The sequence below is a fragment of the Takifugu rubripes genome, chromosome 17, assembly GCF_901000725.2.
Source record: "Takifugu rubripes chromosome 17, fTakRub1.2, whole genome shotgun sequence".
In the NCBI taxonomy this organism is placed as follows: Eukaryota; Metazoa; Chordata; class Actinopteri; order Tetraodontiformes; family Tetraodontidae; genus Takifugu; species Takifugu rubripes.
Window position 1 is genome coordinate 3,298,910 of NC_042301.1, and position 12,422 is coordinate 3,311,331.

General features: G+C 48.9%; 1 protein-coding gene across 3 annotated transcripts in view; it reads right to left on the reverse strand.

The window, feature by feature from the left end:
- Nucleotides 1–12,174, reverse strand: part of mxi1 (max interactor 1, dimerization protein) — a 16,446-nt gene extending 4,272 nt beyond the window's left edge. For 2 of the 3 annotated variants that reach the window (XM_029850907.1, XM_029850906.1), the window contains exons 1-3: nt 11,803–12,174; nt 10,041–10,143; nt 7,236–7,265 (exon numbers count right to left, since the gene is read on the reverse strand). In XM_029850907.1, coding sequence (XP_029706767.1) covers nt 7,236–7,265; nt 10,041–10,143; nt 11,803–12,013 — 344 coding nt within the window. In that variant the 5' untranslated portion in view covers nt 12,014–12,174. Of the gene's footprint in view, nt 1–7,235; nt 7,266–10,040; nt 10,144–10,358; nt 10,834–11,802 lie in introns of those variants that run through there. The other variant, XM_029850908.1, reaches the window with a different exon arrangement.
- Between the last annotated feature and the right edge of the window lie 248 nt (nt 12,175–12,422).

Consider the following 12,422-nt stretch of genomic DNA (forward strand, 5'->3'; position numbering starts at 1 on the left):
ACGTCCCTTTTTCTTACACTCTGAGCTGGAACCTGAACTCACCACTATTAAGTCGGTGAGTTCCGGTTTGTTTACAGCCCACGTGCGCGCGCCGTGTATTTCATGTGATAAGGCTGACTTTTACTCATGTGTGGGTCGTGTCTGGGCTTGTCTGGCTGCTCCCATCAAGACTAAAACAACCGTCTCAGCAGACAAGTTCAGATAACTCCCACCTGCAAATACTCCCCTCCTGCCTTCCTGCCCCCCCCCCCCCCCCTTCTGGGGCAAACAGAGACCCTCAGGAGGGTGTTCCCCATCGCTCTGGGCAGACATTTGAGATAAAACCTGCACTCTAAAATACATCCCCCCCCCCCCCCCCCCGGCGTCGAGCTCTACGTCTCCCACCGGAGACGCGTCACGTTTAAGGGTCGTCGGATTTTTGCCAATTTGTGCCGAGTCAGTGAGAACCCCTCCACACCCACGATCAGGAGTGTGTCCCTCATCCAGCGCCTCCGGTCCTGGCTCTGTCCTTTCACGGCTTCGTGCTCTTAAAACACTCATACCCCCCCTCGCTGGGCCGCCGGTCGATGACCAGACACGTCAGGAGCCCAGCGAGTGCACGTGACGTAGATTGATGAGTCAAAAGGACAGAGACGTTTGCGTTTATATATATACATCTATATATACATATATATATATTTGACTTGATGTGATAAACGGCGCTGTATGCGAACGCCTCTTCATCCCTGGAGGATTAGCAAAGACGTGGCCGGTAGCTCGCCGTGCTCTCCGGACTGTCACGCACAGCAGGGAGATCAAATCCCTCGCTGACACACGGGCAGAAAAAGCCCCCTCTGCGGAGGGACATTCCTCTTATTGGGCCGGTGCGTCTGAAATCCCGCCCGCTCCGAAACGGCGAGGTCGGTTTCTGAGGTCTGGGGTCTCCAGACGCTCGGGTGAAGAGCAAACAGCCTCTAAAGCTGCCGCCCGTTCATCACCAGCTATGGAAAACGGACCTCCGTCGCTTAAATAACCCTTTTTTTTTTTGATTGGTATGAATTCAACTGGAGCAAATCTTGGCTGAAAACGCTTCCTGTATTTATTCCTGCCACGACATCCTCTTGAGACAACTGGGGGTACTTCCACTCCCATCCTCCTGTGTGTGTGTGTGTGTGTGTGTGTGTGTGTGTGTGTGTGTGTGTGTGTGGTGTGTGTGTGTGTGTGTGTGTGGTGCGTGTGTGTGTGTGTGTGTGTGTTCCTAAAGGGCCCCAGATGGGTACACAGCCAGGCAGCTCCTGCCGCCTGGCTTTGACATGTGAGCGAGCAGCAGCCCGCTGGCCTGGGGTCAGTGCTCTGCACCGTCCCACTTCATCCACCCTCTTCCCTCTTCCCTCATCCCGACTCCCATGAGTTACGCTCCAGCCTCCCCTAAAACGTAACGTCTTTCATTCCGGCCGAATCCAAACAATAAACTCTGTGCCTGGCGCTGCCCCCCCCCCCCCAACCGACGTGTTCCTTAAAAGCTTTCGAAGACGCCGTCTTCAGTGGCCGGAGACATAAATGGGATTTACCATTCAACACGTGTGAAAACAAAATGCTGGATTTCCTTTTGATAGCCCCTCAAAGCTGCAGGAACAATGGGGACATTCCAAACGTGTGAACACATAAATAATGACTAACTTCTCAGGCCGACCGAGATGTCCGACATAATTACCGGACGGGCTCTTCAAAGGCAGCGTCGGAGTTCCAGCGCATATATACCCGTCAATACACTCTGAAAATCCCACAAACCCATTAAACACACACACGCGCGCACACACACGTCGACCTACTTCTCATACACACACGGGGAGGAAGTGCAACCCTTCACCCAGTTATTCCACGCCACAGAAGACCACCACTGGCGTAAATCTGAAGATATTGTTCAGAAACTACCTCCTCTGTGTTGCCGGTCTGGTGTCGGGTCAGCGCCTTTGTTTACTGGTTTGCTTTTTTTTGTGACTCTCTCTGCTAATTCTCTTCACCTCTTCAGCTGTGGGGGGGGAGATTCTATTCTGTCCCGCTCACGTGAGCACTGTAGGGCTGCACGGGCAGGGTCACATGTTTACCCGCAGAGGCAGCAGCACCTGACTGATTTGCTGCTAACGGAGGGAGCCATTAAAGGTTCTGGAACAGTCCTCAAAGAACCCAAACCCTGGCGCCCGCCCTACGTGCTTCGTCCAACTTCCGTTTTTATGATTGGAGCTATAAATGGCAGATTTAGGAAGCGGCAAATGCAGATGGAGACGAGCTTATATGCCGAAGGCTTCTGGATTAGGATGGCAGAGTCATTATTCTAGATTATCCTTCTTTCTGAAAAGTTCGCGCGGTTCGGCAGATGGTCCAGACATGTGACGGGACAATCGTGGGGCTACAGCCGACGTCCTCGCGCATGCAAACGCGCGGATGCAGAAGTGCTGAGGTGTCCGTCCCGCAGCCTCGTTTTTTTTCTTCTTCATGTCCGTTATGGAGCGTGGACAGATGGGATAGATACTGAGAGTCGGAGTGAAGAGAGGGTGGGAAATGGTGGTGGGGTAGGCAGCGGGGGTTGTTCCGCCTGCGTAATCTGCCCAGAAACTAGCCACGGGCACAAACGTGAGGCAGCCTGTCCACCGGGTTTCAGTGAGGGCGAGCGAGTGATGTCTCCTCACGCGCTTTCCAGCCCAGACTCCAGTTTTCCTTCCATCGATGTGACATATTTGGACAAATGTCATGAACAGATACATGAAAGGTGCATCTCGCCCACATCTTCATACATGGTGGACACGAGCGGGGGCATATTTTATGCATGGGCTGCAAGTGTAGCCAGTAAAGCCGGATTAAAAGCTGTGTTCCACTCGTGGAGCTGCAGAAGTCAAGTGTAGATTTGTGCATTTTTAATGGTTTGTAGTGGCGGCGCCAGAGCCTGAGGCCTCAAGTTTGAACAGTTCAATCATCCACCGAGATCCAATTGTCTTTCCAAACTGACAGACAGCTTTTTGACGAACGGGACGGAGGAATGAGGAGGATGGGGGGTGCTCTCGTTTCCTTGCCTCGCAGAAGGAAGCATCAGTTACTCCACTGTCTTGGGATTCCATGGGAACTCTGCTGAACGGTGACCCACATTTCTGGATATGCAGTAGGGGTAAAAAATGCATGGCTGGCGCTCGCGTGGGTGGGTGGGGGGTGTTAGAGGGACTTCCATATTTCTAAGCATTTACGCAGTTGTGACCTCAATCCCAAAAAATGAGTTTCTGTGTAGGGGAGAGACAGAATTTCTGGCTGTAGCTCGCAATAAAGATATGGATTCGGTTACTGAAACCCACAGTGGAAACTGGGGGATGGGGAGCGCTGCACAAGGCAGCGGGAAAATCCATTCGGACTGGTGAAAGTCCAGTTGAAACACCGGGGTAAATAAGCTGATTGGTACTAGGCGGTCCGACGCGCTATATCTGCTAAAGACACCCAGGGCGTAAAGGGCGTCCTGCGTGGCGCCCGGCGGGAGCGTGGAGGAAGAGCAGCGGACAGGCCGGGACGGCAAGAGAGACGGCGTTTAAGCCCGAGCGTGCACGGGGCGGGCCGGGGAGGGGGGGAAGATGAAAGGGTGGCGCAGCAGTCGGGTCCTCTCCGAGCGCCGGCCGCAGGCGTGAACACGCGTTCGCGCGCGTCGACGGAGCGGAGAGGGAGAGGACGGTCGGAGTGGCGGCTGTGGTCTGCAGCGGGGCAGCGCCGGAGCCCAGCCCTCGCACGCAGATTAGTTCACACGTGCACACTGCCTTTTAATCTGCTTCACCGGGGGGGTGGGGGGCAACGTGGGCTATGTAGGACGCGGTATCGGAATAATCGATACGATTCTTTAGGGGGAAAATAACATATATTAGCAACACATAGAAGCATGATCAGCCCGTACGTGTGTGGACGGCTTCCTAAGGCTCCAGCCAGATGTTGCAGTGGTTCTGTGTCCTTTATGATGACACGGGGCTGTTTTCATTACATTTAAACGCGTTGGTGGAACTGTCTGATGTGACTTGAGGTCTAAGCAGAGAGATGCGATATTCCAGCGTTTCAACGAGGACGGCGAGGTCGCCGCTCGCCAGATTAGGTGGAGGGGGCTCCTCTCGCTGTTTCTTGGCCTCGCTAGCTCTCATTGGTGAATAGCTAACCTCTGTGATTGGTCAGAAGGCTGTGGTGTTTCCCTGTTTTTCCCCAGCTGTACAGCTAAAAATAGACGCCGTCCTCAGATTTAGTTTAATTGAGTTGGTCTCAAACGGGCTTCCTGCCTTCTCTTCCTCCATCGTTGCTCCCCTCTTTCTTTAAGGTACAGCCTTTTAGTTCTTTTAGCCCCTGCAGCAACTAAAACAGCCTTTTCATCTCCAAGCAGTTCGTAACTGGCTCAGACAACGGCGTGGTTGAGACCCCGTGATAGGAGCTGCACATGACCACTAAACTGTAGTTTAAACCTCCTGAACGCGCCTGCGCGCCCTTTAGTCACACTCCCATCGTGTACTAGAGGTGAACTTTTCCAGCATGAGGGCTCAACAAGAAAGGTCAAGCACGCCAGGCACCATCTTCCCACTGTCACGACCTATCACGCATGGCTGAGGACTTCCTTTGCGTCCTAAATTACCACTGGCAACAACTTCAATCGAACATGTTTTGTCATAATCGGGCTGTTTGCAGCGACCGGTCTCACCCTGAAAACGGCTCACGCTGTTAATTACGGTGCAGGGAGGATCCCTTGAACACAATGACACACTGGGAGTGTGTTCCGGGCTTACAGGACGCTCACAGCACCACTAAGTAAGGTGTATTTGACTTATCCCTGCGCTCATCCCATCAGCCTGTCAAATACTTCCTTGTTTTCTGCCGGTGTCGTTAGCTAAGCCAAAGTCGTGCCGGGCTTGCACGGACCAGCGTCGGGCGGCCTGCGAGAGGGGAAAGGAGGGGGGTGGGGTGGCGTGTGCCCTTGCACGTGTATGCTCTCCAACTGGACTCACCAGACCAAAGATCAAGTCCTCTAAGCTGCTTTTCTGAGCCAAGAAAAGCTTACAAGTCGTCACGTTGGCCAGAACAAATGGTCCCAGTTCTAGGCCCCGTAGCACAGCCTGAGAATAGGCTGCACTTACTGGGGCAGCATGAAGGCTGGCGAAACTGGCTTACTTGTGATCATCAGCACAGGCAGGAGCGCTTATTTCTGTCTCAATGCACATTTGACCCGGGCAGGAACGAGGGCTCCTTGCTCTGTAATTACAACAAACGTGGTAGCTCTTGTACGACACGAAAAGAGATATTTAAAAAAAGATGGGTGGCGATGTGGCCACTTATAGACTCGCTCGCTCTCTGTGTGACACACACATCAAAAGGTAGAGATCAAGCCTTTTTGGTTTTCCCTCGACAGTCGACGAAAGGTGTTCGGCCTCTTTCATAAAGAATCAAACACATTTTTGTAGATTGTTGTAGCAGATAAAAACCTTCTGTACTGTCCAAAGGGTTAGAATGCGTAATCTGTAGCCTAAGCCTTCATAACAAACCCCAACTTGGGGGAATTTGGCATCAACACATTTAAATGAAAGCACTGAGAGCCACGAGATCAAAGCCAGCGCGGCGGCAACGTGCGTTAAACCCAACTGGGCGCCATAATTTAGCACTGGCAGCTCCAAGTAACATGGGCTTCTTAAGAGGGCCTTCATCAAAGCAGCGAAACCACAATGTTATCTGGTCCCGCTGCACAGGGTGAGCATCTGGAATGTATAACCCCCCCCCCCCCCCCCTTCCCAATTTGGGCCAGTTTATCCGCACCCTGTGAGCTGTGCTGTCAAGACGGGTCTACTTGTCACAGAGGTTATCGAGCCCTGCGCTAGCCGTGCGAGGCAAATCGTCTCGCCGGCGGCAGATAAACAGTGTTGATAAGTCTGGAGGTAAAAAAAAAAAGGAATCCTCGTCAGGCTGAAGCATGAGAGGGCTGCCTCATCAGCGTGGAAGTGGGCCGAAAAGGAAGGAATACTGCTCCCATTGTTGGAGAATCACGCTCTGAGCCTGACACACTCGGGTGAACAGCTATGCCTGATACATGTAGCTCGCAGAGAGGCACGTGCTCCAAGGGAATTGGATTAACTTCTGGCAGGAGGGATTATAAATGAATCTGACTTTACAAGTGCTGCTGAAAGGATGGATTACATTTTCAATTTCAATTCAATTTGGGCTCTGAAGGAAGTTCCGACGAGCCGGGTTCTGGTCAACGATTACGGGGAAAGTGAGAAACGGCGTTTTTACAGGCCGGCGTGTTCGCGGCGCAGTCTGGATCTGGAACGCCTCGATCCCTACGCGTGTGTAGCAACAGGAATATCAGGTTGGAGCCAGCAGAAAGACGGGCCTGGAGGATGGGAAGCCTCGTTGGGTGTTGGTTCACACAGTGTATAAATGTGTGTGTGTGTCGCCACGAAAATGCAAAACCGGCATGGGTGCGGTGATCTGCCAGGGCCACTGAACAGACCGGCTGGCCTCGCGTGGCATCACGTACAGTATGAGTAGCAAGATGACACGTCGGCTCCAGCTATATTTAACTCGCTGGACGCCTCTCCTTCCAACGTTCCCATCCTTTTAGAGGAGGCTGTCAGGGAGAATGGTGAGAAAAACAGGCTGGTGTGACGTGGAAATTACTCCGAACGGAGCCTCCCACGTCTTTTTATTGCGCCCAGGCCTCGGGAGATAATGAAATGGGAGTTTTATTTCACTTATGGTGACAAAATCAACTATTTACAGCTGGACTCGGAGTCTGCAAAGTCACACGGCATAAACAATAATAAGCACACAATGTGGGTGGTGAACTCAAGCCGATAAGGGCTTCTTAGGAACCCGTCTCCATGTTCTTCAGACAACTGTGGTAAACCATCATAGTTCCTATATCATCAAAACAGGCCATACTGGCTGCAGATATAACGCATTTAAAGAGTATAATCCATCTACAAAGCTTGGAGATGGCTCATCCCGCTCAGAAATAGACATAGATCACAGCCACTACAACACACAGTGAAGATGTTTAAAAACGTACAAGTAGCAAGGGCGAGACGGGGCGGAAATAAAGAGGAACCGGTCATAACTGAACATAACAAGGTCATCCTACAGATCAGGTTCTACAGGCCCGCAGAAAGGAGGAAATGCTGGAGGAAGGATAGAGTGAGTCGTTGGAGAGAAGGACACGTCAGGGTTTTAACACAGAAAAAGGCAAAAGGACTCACCTATTCTTCTCTAGCTCATTATGTGTGGACCTGTGAAGGCAGAAAAGAGAGAAATGAGCACAGGAACGTCAACGTTTGCGGGGACAAAATAAAAAGTAACCCGTCACTTCCTGAAACGGCCACGGCCGCGACACGGGAAATTATTTGCGAGATAATTCGCTGAAAGGTCTCGCCAAAGGGAGGGGTGAATAAGACATGGAGTCCTAGCACAGCGAGTGACTTCATTTAATCTCAACGGGTTCCAAAGAGGAGGCCTTCACCCCAATAAACTACCACATAATGATCTATGTCTGTGTTGTATCTCAGAAAAACTGAAAGTCCGTGTGTGTGTGTGTGTGTGGGGGGGGGGGGGGGGGGGGGGCAGTGTTCAGTCCTGTGTCAATAATGTAAAGTGAATCAGCTGGGCACTAAGAGTCTCTCTGTGTGAGAACACAATGGAGGGAACCTCTCATGGGGGGGGGGGAAGGCCTGATGTTTAAATGGAGGAGCCGCAGCCGTTTAAACACTCAGCACTGGGTGGAGTGTGTGATGCACTCGTGCTATCAGCACGACACAATGTACGGCCGCCGCCGCACTTTATGTTCCTTCGTTTTGGTCCTTTTAAAACCGACGCGGACAGATAGGACGGCAGCCATGTTGTAAATAAGGCTTCAGGAAATAAGAACGCAGCAGAAGATAAGGAGGCACCGTGCACGGCTGTAGCATTAGGAGAGCCTCATGGTCATCACTCTTCACCCTTTTTTATTGTGACCTACACCAATAAACACCAAGGCCAAATATTTGACTACACGGCTCTTTCGTGCCTCCGTGACTCCAGTGTGGGTCTAGTCCAGTTTTCTTTTTTAATTGCCTTTTATCATGATAAACTCCCCGACTCCTGGATCCAATATCTGCTGCTCACTAATACAGTATTAGTGATAATGAATTGACCGAAGGCCACGCACACATGTAGATGCAAGCGTGTGTGTAGATGCAAGCGTGTGTGTATGTGCATGCAGACAGAGAGTGGGTCAAGGAGATAAAGCAACCCTGCTATAAACAGTAGGCAAGAGAGGACAGAGTCAGATAAGCCCATCGCTCTAAGCCTCAACACGCCACCGAGAAGGTGGCTGCAGCTGGAGCAGGCGCGTTCCAGAAATCAGGCTGCAGTTAAAAACTTGGCCCCACCGCGAGCTAATAAAAGAGATTGTTTGTCAAGCAATTTTTGAATGACTATGCTGATTCAGAGGTCGTAAAGAACTCAGTTTATGGTCTCTGATGAAGAGACGTTGGAATATTACATTGCAAGATGGAGAAAATGGGCTTCAGGGTAACAACTCGCCCAAGTCAGGAGGCAATCGAACTATTTCAGCAAAATATTCTGCTCGGTTTGGCCCCACTGTGACCCTGACATCGTGAGGGGAATCCATTATATTGTGTTGATTTGCATTTTGGGTGGGAATTACCTTAAGCTGCACCACGACATGAGGAGGAGGGAAAAAATAGTGCCAATAGTGCTGTCACGCTTGTGATAATCCCTCTGAAATGTGTTGTGCTGCTGCTCAACGATCATTGTGAACATTTCACGGGCTAAACAGAGAAGCATTTCTAAAGACAATGCCGTCCCCAAATTTTGCTGTTCTCTACCATTGTGCCCTTTCTACAGCCAACTCTTTTCAAGCTTTACATCCCTAGATCTTTACATTGCCGGTGCGTGCTGTTGCCATGCAGAACAGGCGGTGCTGCTGATGAGTAATACAGCACTTTCTGTACATAGCCAGCTCCAACATTAATATTAAACTACTCAGAGATGGGAGGATGGGAGGGATGGCATTTGATGTATGGCTGTCAGCTGACAGCTTAATGTAAGCAGCCTGGCACAGCAATTAAGTACAATCTATCCGGCCTTAGATCATCTGTTTCTCTTTTACTGAGTTCATGTTTACTGTCATCACTGTAAAAATGAGCAATTTTCTTTTCAGGGCTGTCAATGATTATCTGTAGCGCAGTCAGCCACATAACATAATTTACAGCATTCCTCAACAGCTTCATGTTGGCTATATCAAAATAACTGGAAGGGGGGGGGGGGGGGGGGGGTCTTGGATTATATAGGTCTACAAGTGGTTTGAAATGAAAGAAAGACTTTCACTTTGGCTGGTGGGTTGCAAAAAAAGGTGAAACGCCAAATTATCGACAACTCTTAGCACCTTTCATGCTAAAAACGGATCTATGTATCCACCTTTGGATGTCAGCAAACAACATCAGCCATAAATAGCAGCGATACCCGTTTAGGGTTTAAGGGAAACCTATCGCTCTCTCGCACAGTGTAGAATTCATTTCGTGCTTTTAAAAAATAATCAGGCCTGTCAAAAATCCTATATTAAACCAAAATAAGACTCGAGTTTATTCAAGACAGCGGTTGGTAAAATATCGCAATTTTAAAAAGGAAAATCCTTTTTTTTTCTCTCTGCGTTTCACTACATTTCGCGACGATCCCTAGACTCAGCCACTGCAGTCCGTTTGACAATCAGCTGATGAAAAGCTGGCAGAGCTGTGTTGCTATCCCCTCCCCCAGGTCAACGAAACCACTGTGTGCACTGTCATGCATGCCCTTATGAATTTAACACGTTTGCAAGACAGTGGGAAACTTCCAGTCAAAGTCCTTTCTAAAAGGAAAGCGCGTTTCCAGACGATGGCAACGATAGCCTATTTACCAAGCAGCAATAGAGACACGTCAATATCGCGTCAAAAGCAGGCATAGATAGTAGCAGTCAATCAAATGAGCGATACTATAAAGGGAAGATAAGGGAAATGGATGGTTTTTACCTATTGTGGTTACTGCTGAACTTCTTATTTCGGAATTTCCGTTGCCTCTGGTAGTTTGTGTTTTGATTTGAAGGAAATGTCGAGGCATATCCGTGTTCACATTCTGCGGAAAAGAAAACTGTTTAGTCGGGTTTGCACACTTTTCCATGCTTTTTTTGCACACCAGGCTAGCATGAATACTCTTCAAATACTTAGTTATTATTGACGAAGTAAAGAAAAAAATACCATTACCATCTAGAAACGTAACCATCGAATCATATGCAAAGGTTTTACACTCAACATTTTCCGTGATCGCCGGGAACACGGATTTATATTCACCTCTTTCTCTCCTTTCAAGATATTCCGCGGCTTCCAATAAACGTTGGATATTTATTAGTTTCACCTCCGTCATTATTTCCAGACGTTATCTTTAGTTTGCGCGTTAGCTTTGCGAAAACAGGCAAACAGAGGTCGGTTTTAAAATAAACGGACAGACCATCGGGTGGACTTAAAACACGTCGAGCTGTTATCTAGTCAAATGTCTTGGGTCTCTATTTCTTAATAACAGTCGGCAAAAATTTAGTGTCTCAAAACCGACAAGCGACTGCCAATTCCTGCCAGTTTTTGTTGTTATAAAACGTTAAAATCCGCGTAGCAAAGTATTAAAAGTTCGTAGGAAACATTCTGTTATTATTTTGGTTACAAAAATGGATATAAACAATATAAAATATCCTGGAGGGAGGCCGGAGCCAGCAAGGTGTCTGCTGCTGCTCGGTTCTTCTCCTCTCGCGTTTGTTTACCTAGCTGCGGTTGTGAGGCGGGGCCTAGCAGAAGAGAAGGAGGAGCGTGTGAGCGCGGTGCATTCTGGTAAACCGAGTCAATAGGACGCGTTCAAGCGCGTAAAATATTTATTTGCAAGACTGAAAGCAATCCTAACCTGATTGAATTCGACCGACTTAAAATTAGTTCATTTTTTATGTACGTTTTTTCTTTAAAAAACATACCTTAATCGATAAAGAGTCTTTTTACGCGGCTCATTTCTTCCAAGTATTCAACATAAAAGCCTACAGCTCCCATGTTTCGACCAAAACGCAGGGTTGAGTTCGCGAGCCAAGCCCGGGCCCAGCAACACGTGACGTCACAGGCAAGCAAGCACCTGATTGGCGGAGGGCTTTGACAGGCGTCGAGGGCCGGGACACACGACTGACCAATCACAAGCGAACTTTGCACCATGTGGAACTCTGCGCGACACGCCTACAAATAACAGGAAGCAAACAAGCGAGAGAGGCGCTGAACCGCTGAGATCTGCGCTGCCAAATCCCTGCCAAATGAAATCTGATATTAAATCTCTGCAAACAGCGCCTAACTCTTGTGAGGTTTATTAGTTTAGGCGAAAAATGAACGACCTATTAAAGTCATATCATTGCCCTTCTCCCCGCACCCCCCGGCAAGATAAAAATGATTCACTTGCGAATGTAAAAACCCAACATTTTTACCTATAACCCATCCTTTTAGCTTTATGTGCTGTATCTGCTGAGAGCTGTGCACGGATGCACAAGCGCCCTCGCATAATTTAAGTAAAAGGATCGTTAACCACAAACGAAACATTTATAAACTCTTAAAAATCACAGCGAGAGAAGCCTTTATAAATAGCCGTGCTTATTATCAAGCACTGGAGCTTGGTTAAATAAACTCGGTCTGAAGTCTTGTTTTCCGGATTTTTTTTTTTTTTTTATAGACCCAAGTATTAAAAACAGATCAAACGCAGCACAATGAAACTCACTTCCGTCCTTTCTGTCGGCACTCTCAAGGAACCTCGCAGCTTCCAGCAAAACTTGCACGTTTATCAGGAAAGTGTGCGAGTCTCTGGAGTCGAAGACGTCATTAAAAGTACAACTAGACATCTCGAAATCGTGCTGATCCAGCAGGGACGCCTCGGAATCAAAGAAGAATTCCTCACTCCCCAAACTTCTTTGCCTGTCGCTTTTGGCCATTTTCCCCCTCTGAGTGTTCTTTTGCGCAGTAAACAGTCAGAAAGCCTCCGGTGGATGCGCCGGTCAGATGGTTCCAGAGATTTTCCTTTTTTCCCTTTTTTGTGTGCGTGAATGCGGGATACTTAATGTGGAGCAGTGGCCAATGTCAGTATTAGATAGGGTTAGACAGAAGCGGAGTCCGGCCCCTCTCCGTCTAGGGGATCTGCGAGGTCCTTGTGCCCTCCAAATATTTGAGAGAATAAAACCATAAGTCACTGCACATGCACTGTCACGGCAGTCTGCTGTTTGTACGCGCAATAAAAATATGCATTGTTATTCGTAAGTGCTGCCATGTGTCGTATATTAATGTCAGCAGTCATCCATTAACTAATGGTTACAAATGTGTCTTTGGACTTTAACAGCATTCTTA